The following is a 17,041-nucleotide window of genomic DNA, read 5'->3' as shown; positions in this document are numbered from 1 at the left end:
CCTAGGAAACTGTTACATATAGGAAATACATTGTTTCTAAAAATTAGACTTTTTGCACAATTAACCCCTTAAAAACCCAACTCTGAATTGGCATTTTTTTGTTTAAAAAAGATCATTCAGCTGCTGATTGGAGAGGTGACTGCTGGGAATGGGACATTATACAGTAACACCAGGTGATGTGTCTGGGTGATGACTGTATCATTGTGTGTGTCAGGTCCTATAAGGTGTGAGGATGTCACTGTTTATTTCTCCATGCAGGAGTGGGAGTATTTAGAAGGACTCTGTTGTCTGAACACGGACGTGATGATGGAGAATCACCAGACCCTCATGTCATGGGGTAAGAGTAGACTATTATTTATTGTGTAAGAGAAAGCAGTTTTGAGGGCCACTTAGATACACACAATAAATCACATAATAACAATGTATTCTGTCACAATGTGTCTCCTACAGATGGATCCAGTAACAGAAATTCCCCAGAGAGATGTCTCCGTCCACTTTTTTCAGAGGATTGTACAGAGGAAAATCATATTATCCCACAAGACTATCAGGTAGGTAGTGTTTAGGGTCTCACCAAATACCAAAGTGACTTTTCACTATATGATCTGTAGGGCAGCTGTGTGTGTGTGTGTGTATTATACACTGATATTCTTCTGGTTAATCTCAATATTAAGGCAGAAGATATAGAGGGAGAAGAAGAGACGTATGCGAGGGGTGATCAACAGGAAATCCCTACAGATATCAGCACAGGTGAGTACTACATCAATCTCTTATTCTACATCCTCCTCTGTGTGTACAAACTAATGAGGAACAAGTATCTGCCCAGTGGGGGAGTCAGGACCCATCAGCCCCTATTAGACTTCTGTTCTCCTCCTCACATCATATCATTGTGAGCTACCAGCCCAGAGATCTGACCAGTCTCCTCCCCCCACACTCTCTGGTGATTCCTATATATCAGTACAAGGGAAGTCACCATAGTGATTCAAAAGCTGAATTAGACCATGTGTGACATTATCCATGATCCTCCCTGTGCACTAATAGTAATAATAATATTTATATATGTGGTTCTCAGTAATGATCACATTCTCTTAATTGTATTTGATCCAAGCTGTATACTAGCACTACAACTACCTATGTTATTACATGTAATATGGGTTATGGGTGTGTGGTTTATCTTGAAGCTGTGAGATCACAGGTTATTTGCACCTATCCTGACACTACAGCATATTTAACAGGATATTTTCAGGCCATGAGTAAAGTTAGTAAGAGGAAACACCATCTTACTGCCCTGAACAGGCAGATGATATTGGTGAATTCTTCTCCAATGTCAAGTTGAGGCTTCTTACTAGCAGACTAATCTGAAACCAGAGGAACCCACACCCTGCTCAGCTACAAGTTCTCCCTGACCAATTGCCTTGTCATTGTCTACTGATAATATTCATGCTCAGAGGAGGATATCTGGACTTACTTTGTCTCACTTTCCTATCAAGGAATGTGAACATTACATGAAGTGGATGTTAATGTTCACAAAGCAGAAATTTCTACACCTTTAAGAGATCTCCGTAGGATTAAGGGGACACATAGGATTTGTGAAGTTGACATTCCCTGTTTTGATAAAACAGTAGTGGTACAAATAATTACTATCCACACTACTCGCCCACATTTTGATGAGTTGGAAACCTGTACAGATAGAACAGTATTAGGGTGTTTTTGCTGGTGATGATATTTAATGACTGTTTAGCTCTTTTACCGCACCAGCTGGGTGGTTTGCCCTGAGACATCCTTATGTGCCAGCTTGGCACATCCGGTACCTCTGTGGGTATGAAATCACAATGGCAAAGTAAAACTTACTTTTATTGTAAATGTACAATACTCAGATGAAAGCACAATTAGGAACTAGTACCAGTGGGGTCACCGCACCAAACCTAATGCACAACTGTGATAGGATGGACCGCCTATGCCACCCTGTCTGTTTCTGTTGGGACCCGGCTTGGCTTACTTTGCCACCGCCCCCTTTCCTTATTCTGAATACGCCCCTCCTGCCGCAGTAGGAGGAGCCTGCTGCCACTACTGGGCTCCTTTATGGTGCCCAGAACCACGTTCCTTCTGTGTAACTGTCGCTGCTAGTGTACTCCTGTGTTGGTACACTTGAGCTGGTACCCCTGACTGCTTACTATGGATCAGGGTGCTGTGGATGGATCCCCCTGGCCTAGCACACTGGCCAGCTGCTGGGTAGCGGCAGAGCGGTGGTACTGGAGAGTTGGATCCAATCTCAGAAGCAGCCGCAGAACGGATTAGATTTGGGTCTAATCTGCAGGTCACAGGATTACAGCAATATTGAAGAAATTGTCAAGCAGGATCTTGAAGCAAAGAGTGATGTTTTATGTTGCTCAGGTGCCCTGACAAGGACAGTTCCACTGATTAAAGGTATTCGTGGTTAGGTCAGATGGAATATCAGAATGATACATTTTAGTGTACAAGACAGTGCTTTGTATACTGATTTGTACACAGGTTATTTTTAGAATCAGGAAATCTAGCAACATGTCTTTAATTAAACCTTCCTGTCTTCAAGTGATCTCTCACACATCAAAAGATCCACTTAACATATGGGGCCTTTCTTCAGAATACACATTCCCACAGAACATGACAAACCTCAAACAAGCCATTTCCCCACATTACAATACACAAAGGGCTTCCATCCACAAAGGCTTATTGTATCAGATATACACCTTAAGAAATAATACATTTCCTCTAGCAAGGTAAAATAAGAAAAAAATTTCTTCTCCTGGTCTCGGAAATTAAAGATTTCACCTTACTAATATATATACACAATATCAAAAATAAGTGCAAGTGCAATTATATAAATAAGCGCCCTGCGCTATTTCCTGTAAATAAATTTATGCCATAAGTTATTTATGAGTGATCCAGTCACAACAACACTATCTGAAAACTGCTTATAGTCGGCTTATTCCTGGAGCTCTGTCCCGGCTACTGGGCAATGAGCTTCACTCCTCTAATAGCAAGGTAGGGACCAAGTCCAAAATCTCCCTGCTTTGTAAAGGCTCACAAAGTTGTAAATCTCACAGACCCTAAAAGTTTACCATCATGATTCACTGATCCATGACTAGTCCAGTACTGTCCAAGAAGTAGACCAGTATTGGTGGGACTTAGCAGCCTTTTATTCTTGCTCTGGTTCCTGAGGTTTTATGGCTTCAACAGGGTTAGTGCTAGTTAGTGCCCACCAGATGAGCAACTGAGTAGCAGAGGGACTGTCAACGAGCCCCCTTTCACATAAGCAGCAAGGCCATTATATATTTCGGAATGCGTATTATACCCTGTATTGACTTTGGTAAATCTGAGTGGAATAAAGAGCACAATCTCCCTGGTATCTGAGTGTCTTGCGCTGCCAACAGTTTTTATCTGTTTGTAGGTGAATTCATGCTCTTGACAGACAGGCATTCGGAGCAGCACAATATGGCCAACCGCTAGTGAAGGAAGTCCCACAGAGTTCTGTGACAGCAGTTGACACTGGCTTGGTGTTTCTGGTCGGCTGTGTACCCTGATGAATTTAAGTAATGGTGTCTCCTTTAATGGACATGATGCAGAGTCTATCGTTGTCTACAGAACCCAACTGGGAACCTTTACGAGCTATGTGCAATAAATCATTAAACACATATAACATAACCTACAACATGAGGCGATGCCAACCAGGCTTAGCCTTTATTTCTCTTTCATCCCATCTGACGAACAATAAAACCATGGGGAACTCAGGAGTTGTACTGAACCAGGCTGTGCCTGGTCGTGTCGTTGCACATCCTGCCTGCTCAGTGTTAGTCTTTTGGGCTGTGTGCCACACAGTTTAGGCAACGGGGCTTGGCAGGAGGTCTCCTGGTGCTCTGTCCATGCCTTGCCTATTTTATCTTAACTGTTTTGTGTCTTCTGACACGTGCTTTGGCTGCATAGTTTTTGCATGCCGGGTTGACAGAGCGCTCCCTCGCTTGGGACTGCTTTAGAACGTCCCCATGGTAGCAGTGTTCCCCAGATGGGATGAAAGAGAAGAGGATTTTTATTCTTACGATAAATCCATTTCTCTGATTCCATCTGCGGGACACTGTGTTCCCTCCCTTCTGCTCTTCTGCTGTGTGTGGTTGCTTGTTTGGTTCCCCTTCCTTGTGGCTTTATAATTACACTGTGGAGCTACTGGGGGTTGCAGTGGGAAGTAGCCTGTCAGCAATTAAGTAGTTAAGTGCCAACTCCTGAGTTCCTCATGGTAGCAGTGTCCCTCAGATGGAATTAGATAAGTGGATTTATTGTAAGTATAAAAATCCTCTTTTTCTTTTTAAATCTATGGATATGGAAGGCTTGGACCCTTCCTGTTGATCATCTTTAAGCCCCTATAAAACCAGATGACCACTACAAGAATTGAGCCAACTTGTTGTTTCAGGTTAGTAGGATCTTTGCAATAATAGAGGTGATCATGTACTTGGTGAGATGGGGGAGTTCTGTCACCTTCAGCATTTCCCACCTTACTATAATGTAATAAGGAGAAGACCTTACACTGGGGGCTCCCATTTTAGTTCCTTCCCTGCAGAGCTGGTGACCGTTATTCTGAAACCACTAATGGACCTCCCATATTTACAGCTGCTTTGAATTTCCTATCAATTTATTTATTTATTATTAACAGTTTTATATATATATAGTGCCTATATATTGTTCAATGCATTATTTAGTAATTCAGTCCGTGCCTCAGTGGAGCTTACAGTCCTATGTTCCCTACCACAGGGATACACAAACACACTAGAGTTACTTGTGTAAGAATTCAATTAACCTATCAGTATGTCTTTGTAATGTGGGATGATACTGGAGCACCCGGAGGACAACTACACAAACACGGGAAGAACATACAAACTCCACATAGATAGTGCCCTTGTTAGAATAGAACCCATGACCCCAGCGCTGTGAGGCAGCTCTGCAAACCACTGTCACACCAATGTTACCAGATAGGTGACACTGTGACACCTCATGTCATTACCACAACATGTACAAGGTGAGAGCAAGTGATCAACTACTTACAGACACAGGAAGACAACCTTCCTGAAAAGAGCCAACCATGATGTATGAGTAATCCATCTTTCCTATTGGAACAGCTGGAGATTTCCTTTCACTTCCCCTCTTCACACTTTTATATTAGGATCAATCAGACACTTAATAACAAAGGGTTATTTGTCAATGATTGTTTCACATTTGAATCCTCTCTAGATAACATTCCCTTATTTAATAAGAACACTGGGTCATGGACATTACTGCCAAGTTCTATATGGTTATCTTTGCAGAGGGGCTCAGAGTTCAAGGTGAGCCCTGGGTCCTCTTAGCCTGAAATGCTGTTATCCTCTCCAAGGCATTTAGTCTAATTTACATTGCTGAATTCAGGGGTCTTCCTACAATATTGTTTTCTACTCATTCAGAAAAATCTAAGACTGGGCTTTCTTGGACACCACTAGGCAAGTGGGAATGTTTACAAACTTATGAAATAGAAGCTTGTCCTCTGCTCACATCCTCTTATTGTGAGTATAGGCAAACGACAGCCTTTCAGATAAAGGGCCCATCCACAACAGTACCAGACAGGGCTGGCCGTTATCTTACTTGATTTATCTTGCTTCTTGAACAGAATATTGTATCCTGCACAGAGGACTGCAAACAATGATGAAAATGTCTGTGCGTCATACTCTTAAAACCTTATGGATAAGGTATCGACTAAAAGGGCTGCTATGTAAATTATAGACAACTAAAACATCACATGGATTACATTAGGCCCCGCCCACCATAAAGTTGCAGCTTTTGCAGATGACCTGTTCTCTATTCCTGTGCCAGACATCTCTATCCACAACCTCATGAAGAAATGTAAAATTCACATTAAAATCCAAATCTCAAGCTTTTACATTACTCGCTCAGCTTCTCATGTTTCCTATGTGCCCTCTTCATTTTACTTCATTTGGTCCAGGCATTCGGGGAAATACTTAGGCTCAAAGATATCCCGTGACCTCTCCCAACTTTTAAATGTAAACTACCTACTCATACTGAGGCAGATCTTCTTACATCTTCTGCCCCCAATGTTATTAAAATGACAACTTTTCCATGTCGTCTTTGCATTTTCCAGATTGTTCCCATATCTAGTTCCCTTCTGTTTTTTTCCATTTTATGAGATATCTGATCAAATGAAGCATTTTGTGTTCTCTCTTCTAAACAAGAAAATGTTACCCCATCCACAATTTTATTTTGCGTTTCATATATGGCTTCACAGCCTCTTATATATGGTATGTTGTGGTATTTCCGCAGTTGATGCCTCACTGGATTGTGTTAAAAAGTGGGAACAAGTTTTCGGGAGGCTTTTTCAGATAAACAATTGCCCAAGATTTTGACAGTAATCCACAATGCCTCCATCAGTAGTAAGGTAGAAGAGGTTGGGTACAAGCTTTATACTGATGGTTCCATGTTCCTATGGTACTGCGTTTAATGTTTCCCTCTGAATTGTCGCACTGCTGGCGATGTGAAATCCCTAGAAATTCATTGTTCCATGTCTTATGGGAATGTGCTAAAATCAAACACTATTGCTAGACTGTATCAGGATGAACATTAGTTGTTGTGTTCTGGTGTGAGATTATAATAATTGACGAACAACAATTGTAAAAAGTTAATACTAAAGTTTATGATAACGCATACATATAAAATGAATAAGTACTTAGCTGCAAAATACAATTTGATTGTTGACAAATGTCTTGATCTGAGGAGTCCCGTTATTTGATCGTAGTCAGTGAATTCAGGATAATTTGTTGGACACAGCTTTATCGACGATGTTTAAACTGACGCTAAAACTACCTGGGTTTGAGCTGACTAATACAACTCTGAATCCAACCTCCCTCTTCTTCCCCCTGAGACTAGTTAAAACCAGTTATGTGCTGGACATATAGAAATTGTCACACATTGCACCAGCTAACCTGCATTTTGCTCTGTCTATTTAAAGCACCTAATTCTCTACTAAGTTGCCAGATCTTCATGTCGCCTTACCTGTTAGGACGCTGTTCTCTCTGGCTTCTGTTTGCATATCGGTATCCCATGTTACCTGTTCAATGATCAAGACCTGCGGTATTGCCTCATAATCAGTCCTGTTTTCAGCTATTCGCTTTCTAAAAGATCTCAATGCTTTGGTTCACTGACATTCACCTGAACCTCTGCATTTATCGTCCAGCAATCCTGCTCTACTCCATGGTTTCATCTTACCCTGCTCTAATCCTCCTTAGAGGATGTGGCTAGAGAGCAGCTAAGTCCATATTCCCTTGCCGGAATCCCTGGTGATTACCTCTCTACTGTTAGACTCCGCACCTCTCTGGGGGTAAGTCTAGCTAGAGCAGGGCTTCGAGGTCTACTCCAAACTCAGGCTCTGTGACAGAAATATATTTGTACTAACAGGGAACATTGTATTGTATGTATCTTATCTACAAAACAGGGGGTTTGCGTGGTCAATTCTGTTAACCCTTTTGATGACAGTAGACATTTATCCCCTCACATAAAGATCTTGCTGGTATTGACATTTTCTCATTGTTCCATCCTGTTTTTAATGACTTGGAACATATAAGAGATGCCTCTTTAATTTCTAGGTTGCTTAGGTTATTGTATACACAGCATCTGACCATCACACCTAAACAATGTATCAGTCACTGTGTGTCTTCTATAGATGGATCCAGTAACAGAAATACCCCAGAGAGATGTCCCCGTCCTCTTTATTCACAGGAATGTAAAGAGGAAAATGACAGTATCCCACAGGAGTGTCAGGTAAATGGAATTTATGGTCTTGCAAAATTACCAAAATAATATGATCTGTAAAACAGCTGTATTTGTCTAATACACTGATATTATTCTGTTTAATCTCAATTAATGAAATAAGACATTATTAAAGTGTTACTCTATTGATTGTTGTTGTTATTTAGTTGGTTGTTCTGACTGATATTAAGGTAGAAAATATAAAGGCAGAAGAAGAGATGTATGTGAGAGGTGATCAGCAGGGTAAGGAGGAGGAAATCCCTACAGATATCAGCACTGGTGAGTAATAAACACTTATTACAGAAAAGAGTGACACATTCTCATTATTCAGACACTACCGCAATCACTTGTTCTACACCCATAAAAAAGTATCTGCCCAGTGAGGGAGTCAGGAATTTTGTTGGAGTTTTCCGTGGCGCAGTGTAGGTTGGTGTGGTGATGTGGTGTTTCTGTTGCCATTTGGATGTACTAATATTGGTATGTGGTTGGTGCTTTGTACTGCTGCTCTTCATCTTCTGACCTGTCTCTGTATCCTGATCTGCCTTTATGCTTTTTTCCACTTTCTGCTGTTGCCCGTCTGTGCCCTGCTCCATTCTCCTACTCAGTCCTAATGCTCTCCTCCGCTCTGTACCTTCATCATTCTGTGTTGCTATTTCCTACTGTGCTGTATTGCTCTGTCAAGCTGCTCTCCTTCCCTCTCAGTGCTTGTCTACACAGAGGCTTCAGCCTAAATTAGTAGCATTAATCTGACCACGTGTCTATGCTGCCTGATGTTGTTTAGATGGACATATAGAGAATGCTTCACTGTTTTGCTACCTATATCTCCACTTGGTCAACTTTGTGTAGTGTAGACCAGTAGATAAGATGTGGTGTTAATTTAGCCCATGTCTACTCTACCAAAGCTCCAATAATTGTGTGTGGGCAGTGTCTGTATGAGCATTGTGGTTGGACAATGTCACTGGCTAATGAGGCACCCTGTCCTATGATAGAGGCTGGTCCATGTGTGTGCTTGGGAAATATTACACACCAAACTCTGCGTTTTTGCTTTGTCCAATGTGGCTGTGCAATCTGTATGTCCCTGCAGCTGGGTCTATGCAATGTGCTTGGTAATGTGTTATATTTTAAGCCAATGTTTTATCTGTATAATTGCTGTATGTTGTGACAAGATGGGTCTGACAGCCATCATCTCCCCATCTATAATTTTAAACACTTAGGGGCCAATTCAGTTCTGCCACAAATAACGCGGCGTTGGCAGTATTACCCTTAATACAGTAACTTCAGCACTGGATTTTTACTTTGTGGCTCCCTGAGTTGCGAGATGAAATCCAGGTTAAAATTATCGTATTAACGGTAATACTGTTAACGCCGCTTTATTCGCGGCAGAATTGAATGGGCCCCTTAGGATGGTAAGATGCTTGTGTTTAATTGAACATTGGGTTGTTTTAATTTATTACCCTCATTTTTTTACAAAATCTACTTAAATAAAAACCTATCCGGCTGGAATTAAGGTTACCCATACTATTCCTAAATAAAGCCAGGTGGTTACATGTATTCATCTGAACATCATATCAGATTACAACATGGTGTACCTGACCAAGGCACCACTCCCATCTTACAGACAAAAAGCCAGCAGCCTCTGGAGCCCCTCTGACACCACAAATACCTAGAAGTGGTTAAAACAGGGAGGCTCTGTTACATAACCAGGATTTAAGTCAGTCAGCAACAGGTTGAGTAGGTATGTTTCTCCCTGGAACTGTGTTAGACTCCTAGGGATTTGGTTACTAAACTGCGGGTTTGAAAAAGTAGAGATGTTGCTTATACCAACCAATCAGATTCTATTTATTTAGTACATTCTTCAAAATGACAGCTAGAATCTGGTTGGTTGCTATAGGCATCATCTCCACTTTTTCAATCCCGCCGTTTAGTAAAAGTACCCCCTAGGCTCCAAAACAGCAGAAGGGAAAACCATGAGGGGAGGACAGTTCTCTTCTCCCATCTCCGTCCCCTTAAGAGGTGGGCTTTCCAGTGTGGAACATTTCTCCCCTCCCTTTAGAAAAACCTGCAGGAGAGACATTAGTGTGTGTGTCATTTGCTTTTGGCATTGGAGTCACAGGTCCTGCCAGTGTGATAAGGATTATTGCCTGCGAGCATCTCCCTATAACTTGGACTGGTAAAGAAAACCCATTTTCTTTATAAACGATTTCCGGTTATTGACCACTGGAGTGTCACTGGGTGATGGTTGAAGTTTGTTGAGCACTGGATGTTATTTAAAGTATTGTTTGATAAGCTATTGTTTTCAGTTCCTACACTAACATCCTGGTATCATCACATTTGTAAACTTAGATTTGTAATGAAGTTTGCGAGTAGAAATTAAACAATTGAACATCTTGAACTGACTAAATGTATGACAATTTGCTACTCAATATCTAATTTCCATACATCTATTTTATTTCCAGCAGATGGACACAAAAGCCAGAATACCTCAGAGGGATATCTCGTTTTATCTCCAGGATATAAAATAGAAGATAACAACATCATAGAAGATATTCCAGGAGGAAAACCCATTACTCCAAATATAAATAAATTACTTCAAAGTGCACATATATCATCTGACCCCTCTAATCAAAAGGCATGTTTTCTTAATAACTCAGATATTGCTACACCTAGTACAAGTCATAGTGGCGATAAAATATTTCCATGTTCTGAATGTGGGAAATGGTTTAAATATAAATCAGTTCTCATTAATCATCAGAGAACTCATACACGTGAGAATCCATTTCCATGTTCTGAGTGTGGGAAATGTTTTACAATTAAATCCAATCTTGTTAAACATCAGAGAATTCACACAGGTGAGAAACCATTCCCATGTTCCGAGTGTGGGAAATGTTTTACAATTAAATCAGTTCTCGTTAATCATCAGAGAACTCATACACGAGAGAAACCATTTCCATGTTCTGAGTGTGGGAAATGTTTTACAATTAAATCCAATCTTGTTAAACATCAGAGAATTCACACAGGTGAGAAACCATTCCCATGTTCTGAGTGTGGGAAATGTTTTACAATTAAATGCAATCTTGTTAAACATCAGAGAATTCACACAGGTGAGAAGCCATTTTTATGTTCTTATTGTGGGAATTGTTTTACACAGAAATCAGGTCTTGTTTCACATCAGAAAATTCATACAGGTGAGAAACCATTTCCATGTTCTGAGTGTGGGAAATGTTTTACAGTTAACTTCAATCTTATTAAACATCAGAGAATTCACACATGTGAGAAAACATTCCCATGTTCTGAGTGTGGGAAATGTTTAACAGATAAATCCAGTCTTATTAAACATCAGAGAATTCACACACGTGAGAAGCCATTTTCATGTTCTAATTGTGGGAAGTGTTTTACAGAGAAATCAGGTCTGGTTTCACATCAGAGAATTCACACAGGTGAGAAACCATTCCCATGTTCTGAGTGTGAGAAATGTTTTACATTTAAATCCAATCTTGTTAAACATCAGAGAGTTCACACAGGTGAGAAACCATTCCCATGTTCCGAGTGTGGGAAATGTTTTATAGTTAAATGCAGTCTTCTTAAACATCAGAGAATTTGCACAGGTGAGAAACCATTTTCATGTTCCAGTTGTGGGAAATGTTTTACACAGAAATCAGGTCTGGTTTCACATCAGAGAATCCACACAGGTGAGAAACCATTCCCATGTTCCGAGTGTGGGAAATGTTTTACAGATAAAACCAGTCTTGTTAAACATCAGAGAATTCACACAGGTGAGAAACCATTTCCATGTTCTGATTGTGGGAAGTGTTTTACAGTTATCGCCAATCTTGTTAAACATCAGAGAATTCACACAGGTGAGAAACCATTTGCATGTTCTGAGTGTGGGAAGTGTTTTTCACAGAAATCAGGTCTGGTTTCACATCAGAGAATTCACACAGGTGAGAAACCATTCCCATGTTCCGAGTGTGGGAAATGTTTTAAAGCTAAAGCCAGTCTTGTTAAACATCAGAGAATTCACACAGGTGAGAAACCATTTCCATGTTCTGAGTGTGGGAAATGTTTTACAGTTATCTCCAGTCTTGTTAAGCATCAGAGAATTCACACAGGTGAGAAACCATTTCCATGTTCTGAGTGTGGGAAATGTTTTACAGTTATCTCCAGTCTTGTTAAGCATCAGAGAATTCACACAGGTGAGAAGCCATTTTCATGTTCTAATTGTGGGAATTGTTTTACACAGAAATCGGGTCTGGTTTCACATCAGAGAATTCACACAGGTGAGAAGCCATTTTCATGTTCTAATTGTGGGAATTGTTTTACACAGAAATCAATTCTGGTTTCACATCAGAGAATTCACACAGGTGAGAAACCATTCCCATGTCCCGAGTGTGGGAAATGTTTTACAGTTAAATGCAGTCTTCTTAAACATCAGAGAATTCACACAGGTGAGAAACCATTTTCATGTTCTAATTGTGGGAAATGTTTTACACAGAAATCAGTTCTAGTTTCACATCAGAGAATTCACACAGGTGAGAAAACATTCCCATGTTCTGAGTGTTGAAATAGTTTTACACACAGGCAATCTCTCCTAAAACATCAGATAATTGACACATAAGAAAAGTAATTTCCATGACATGATAGATATGAAGCAGGTTACAAGAATACTATAAACATTGTAAAAGAAATGCCTTTTATAACTGTAAATGATGCAAATAGTCGTGTTCCTACATATCCACTCCCTCTTTTCCTCAGCAATTTATACCCTCACATCACTTCTTCCTTTTGTTTCTCACTTTCCCATCCTTGCCACCCCCACCTGTTGTTCCGCTTCATCTCATCCCCTGCCCACTGACTGGTCCCCTCCTAGTTCTGTTTCTCATCCAATTCCAACCCTCTTTCCCTGTCATGCACCTCACTCAATATTATACACACCCTTTCAGTCCAGCAACCTTGTCCACTTTTCTCCTAGTCTCTCTTCCTCTATGCTGTGGTCTTTGGAATGCCAGGTCAGTCTGTAAAAAAAATTGGCCTATATCCATGATCTCTTTATCTCTCGAGCCTTCAACTTCTCTCCCTGTCCTCCTCCCTTGGTCTCTCTCAATGCACCTCCTCCCCTACCGCAGTCACCACTCCCTTGATTTGGTCTTTTCACAACTCGGTACAGTCTCTGATGTCATTAATTCAACTTTCCCTCTCACCAACCATTATCTCTTGCCTTAGCATCTTTCTACCCCTCTCACCTTCCCCATCCTCTAAGGCTACCCTCACAAGCGTAACCTTGAGACCATTGATCCTACTATGTTCTCCTCCCTGGACTCACTGCTCTCCCTAATCACCACTCTTTTTTGCCTCGATGAGTCTGTCTCCTATAATTGAACCTCTACCACTGCACTTGACTCCCCCTGGTTGTCAACATCAAGCTTCTTCGGTCCCCACCTCAATCATACCACTCCAAACTTACCTACTGTCGTAAATAATACTACCGTAGTGCAGAACGAATGAGTCACACACTCATGCTGAGTTTCTTGAATTCAAGTTCATACCTCTTAACAGTTCAGCCCTATCACTCACTAAACAATCCTTTTTTTAGGGCTCTCATTTCCTCCCAATCCTCCAACCCCCATCGCCTTTCTGCCACTTTCCACTCCCTCTTCCCTACCCCTCTCCCACTCGCCTTCTTACCCTCAGATGTCTGGTTTGTTACCGACTTCACCTCCAGAATTGAGTCAATACGTCAAGACATCTTCTAGCAGTGCCTTCTTGGTCCCACTCTCCTCTGTGGACACTATATTCATCCCCTCCTCCCCTTTGTCACTCCCACTTCTTACCCACCCTCCTTCTATTCCTTTGCTTCGGTATCTGCTGATGAAATATGCACCCTTCGTTTCCCGTCCATCTCCGACAGGACCCCATTCCTCCCATCTTCTCCACTCCCTCTCTCCGTTGAGGCCTGCTCCCACCTTCCCACCTCCTCAACCTATTCTTCCTCCTTTAAACATGCTCTCGTTTTCCTTATACTAAAAAAATCTCTTGTCCCTACCTCTCTTTCTAATTATTGCCCTATGTTCCTCCTTCCTTTTGCCTCCAAGCTTCTCGAATGGGTTGTCTACAACCATATCGTCTCTTTTCTCAACACTCCTTGACCCACTCCAATCCGGTTTTCCACTCCACCGAAACTGCCCTTCGTGAGGGCAGTAATGACCTTTTCTTTGCTAAATCTAAATGACACTTCTTCCTTCATATCCTTGTCAGCCTCGCTGCTGCCTTCGATACCATTGACTTTTCCCTCCTTTTGCAAACTTTGAAATCTATAGGCCTCTCCTGGTTTTCCTCTTACCTCATCAAATGCTCCTTTTCAGTCTCTACAAGACTCCACTACCCCCCTCTTCCCTTTCCTGACAAAGTTCCCCAAGGTTCCCTTCTTGGCCTCCTGCTCTTCTCCCACTATGTCATCTCCCTTGATGTTCTCATCCATTTCTCCAATAGCACCTCTATGCTGATGATACCCAAATTTATCTTTCAACCCCTCTCCTCTCCCCTTTCCTTATGTTTCATGTCTCCTGCTGTCTCTCGGTCATCTCATCTTGGATCTTGCTTTTTCTTAAATTCAATATTTCCAAAACTGAACAAACTTCTTCCCCCCATTACAGGGCTCACCCACCTTTTCTATTTCTGTTAATAATACTACACTACTTTCTGTCCTTCAATTCCTTTGCCTTGGGGTCATCCTAGACTCCTCCCTCTCCTTCAAACCTCACATTCTGTCCTTCTCAAAATCCTGCTACTTCCACCTCCAGAATATATCCAAGATACGACCCTTACTCACCACGGAAGCCACCACAATTTTTACTCACTCTTATAATCTCTCGCCTTGACTGCTGTAATCATTTCTCTCGCCTACATGATGTGAAAGTAATAATATTATGCTTGCTATAGAGTAGCCATTTTTGTATTTATGCAGCCATATTATACTGTATGATGCTGTATAGGATGTTGTTTAAAAGTGTGTATGTAACAAAAATGTCTGGCAGTTTACAGACAGGAAAACATCACAGCTGCAAAAGCTGATCTTATACCGTATATGAAATTGTTCTTACATCAAGAAAAGATGTATTCAAGCTTATATTCAGTGTAATGAAATCATATCCTGTTCTTGATTTTAATATTATAAATGTTATAAAGTATTTTAGGTGTGGCATTATTCTCTGTATGCGCTTGACAGCCCTGACCTGCGTGTCGGATAAGGGTTGTCTTTTTTGCTGAATAAACCTTCATATCATTTTTGTCCAAGACTATTTCAAGAATATCTTATTAAACACTAACTGTCACCATGACGCCCCTCATAAGTCTGTCCTGAATGCTGCTGTCTGCCTTATTTTTCTCTCAATCCACTCTATCTCTATTATTGCTATATGTCCCCCTCCACCAGTTGCTACATTGACTCCCCATTGCCTACAGAATTAAATTTAAACGCCTCAGCTTCAAAGCTCTCAATCAATCCCCTTCCTCCCCCCTACTGCTCTAAACTTATCACTCTTTGCAGCCCCCTCCGGTCTTCCAATGACTGCCGCGGATTATCTCTTCCCACTCCCGCTTTGCCTGGGCTGCTCCCCAGCTGTGGAACGATCTCCCACACCTCCATCAGGTTAGCCTTTGCTCCCAACGGCCTCAAGCCTTAAGACTCATTTCTTTATTCAAGCCTAGATAGTAGGAAGGCTGATATTAGCCTTTCACCCCCACTCACCCAGTATATACCATCCTCTTAGTGTCTCTCCCTTTCCTTTAAGATATAAGCTCTCATGAGCAGGACCCACTTTCTATGTGTCCTCCTAATATTACATTAGTCTCTGTACCCTAGCCCTGTTTTCTTAAGCTTAGGCCTACTTCACACTGGTCATGACCATCACTCTCACTGTCCTGTAAATAATTTGATCTGCATTACCATGTTAACTGTATATTTATTCATTCAGTATGTCTGGTATTTTGTTCTTCATGTATCATGTAATGTATTATTGATCACTGCGTTCTGTATATGTCATGTACGGCGTTGCAGACATTTTGTGGGTGCCTTATAAACAAAAGATAATACGTTTACAACAAATCAAATTTTCATAAAAACAAGCAGGGAAATCCGAAATAAAACTTTGCTTGTGCCAAGGTTTGGTAGAACTGAGGGACTTTATAAAGGCTACAAACAGGTGAGAGAAATTGTTCTGATTGACTTGACCTTCTCACTGAGGGGCTCATTGCAGAGTAGATAAAGCTGTACAGTGGTCCAGGTGAGACTAGCTAGATTGTTGTACTTAGCAGTGTGTTGTTTACAGGAATTAAGAGAAGGTGTTGTCAAAGTGAATAGTGATCTAGCCGTTGTCATCTGGAGCTAGTGTCCTCACACAGACACAGCAGAACAACGAATGTATACCCCTCTGCTTATCTTCATTTAGTGACCATATAAACACCAAACATTTCTCTGTGCAACACATCTGAAGGGTGCTGTAGTGCCAAAATATGGAAGCATCTCTTCAGAAGGTGATATTTCTGTTAGGAACTCCTCCAGCCGGCACAACACAACCCGGAGTCTACTCTGCCAGTCAGGTGTTTACTGGAGCCCCTGATGGTGGGGACAGGCTGGGCTGCAGACTGACAGAGGGTCGTGAAGTGTGTACCGGCTGGGGAGAAGCCAGGCAAGCGGAGTGGAGTCCAAGCAGAGGTCAAGGGCCGATAGCAGATCCGATAAACAAGCCGAGGTCAGGGGTCACGAGCAGGCAGGGTGGTCGGTATTCAAGCCAGAGGTCAAGGTCACGAGAAACACAAGCAGGGTCCAAATCCAGGCAAGGGGTCATACACGGGTAGTCAATAGAATTTCCAAGAGACAGGAACAAGGCACAGAGCAGGTCAGCAGACTGGCAAACAGAAGCTATAACCGGCAATGAGGCAGCAGACCTCATTGCCTTAAATACAGCCAACAGCCAATCAGAACCTGCCCCCTAGACAGAGCACACTTGCAGCCTAATTGCTAGATATTAAAAACACCAATCAGGGCTTTGCCCTGAAGTCACACTTGCAGGCTAATGCCTCCTAATTCAGCCACAGGCTGAATCTAATTACCTGCCCCCATGCGCATGTGCACCCGGCTGCCGGGACACGGTGCTGAAGAGGCGTCCGGTCGGGAGATGAGGGGAAATGACGTCCCGGTCGTCATTGTGACGGCCGGGACTCTGGAGCG

At 41.8% G+C, this 17,041-nt stretch overlaps 2 protein-coding genes across 3 annotated transcripts in view; one reads left to right on the top strand and one right to left on the bottom strand.

Annotated features, from left to right (window-relative positions):
* LOC142160016 (uncharacterized) overlaps positions 1-14,924 on the top strand; it is an 84,508-nt gene extending 69,584 nt beyond the window's left edge. Inside the window, exon 5 of the mRNA XM_075214935.1 lies at positions 10,586-14,924. Within this exon, the coding sequence (XP_075071036.1) occupies positions 10,586-12,376 (1,791 nt within the window). The 3' untranslated portion in view covers positions 12,377-14,924. The remainder of the gene's footprint in view (positions 1-10,585) is intronic.
* The window catches only part of LOC142159791 (uncharacterized), a 1,176,369-nt gene that overhangs the window by 733,280 nt on the left and 426,048 nt on the right, over positions 1-17,041 (bottom strand). The gene's annotated exons all lie outside the window — the stretch shown is intronic.

This window comes from Mixophyes fleayi, chromosome 6 (genome assembly GCF_038048845.1).
Source record: "Mixophyes fleayi isolate aMixFle1 chromosome 6, aMixFle1.hap1, whole genome shotgun sequence".
NCBI classification, from domain to species: domain Eukaryota; kingdom Metazoa; phylum Chordata; class Amphibia; order Anura; family Limnodynastidae; genus Mixophyes; species Mixophyes fleayi.
This window is presented reverse-complemented; position numbering and strand designations above follow the sequence as displayed.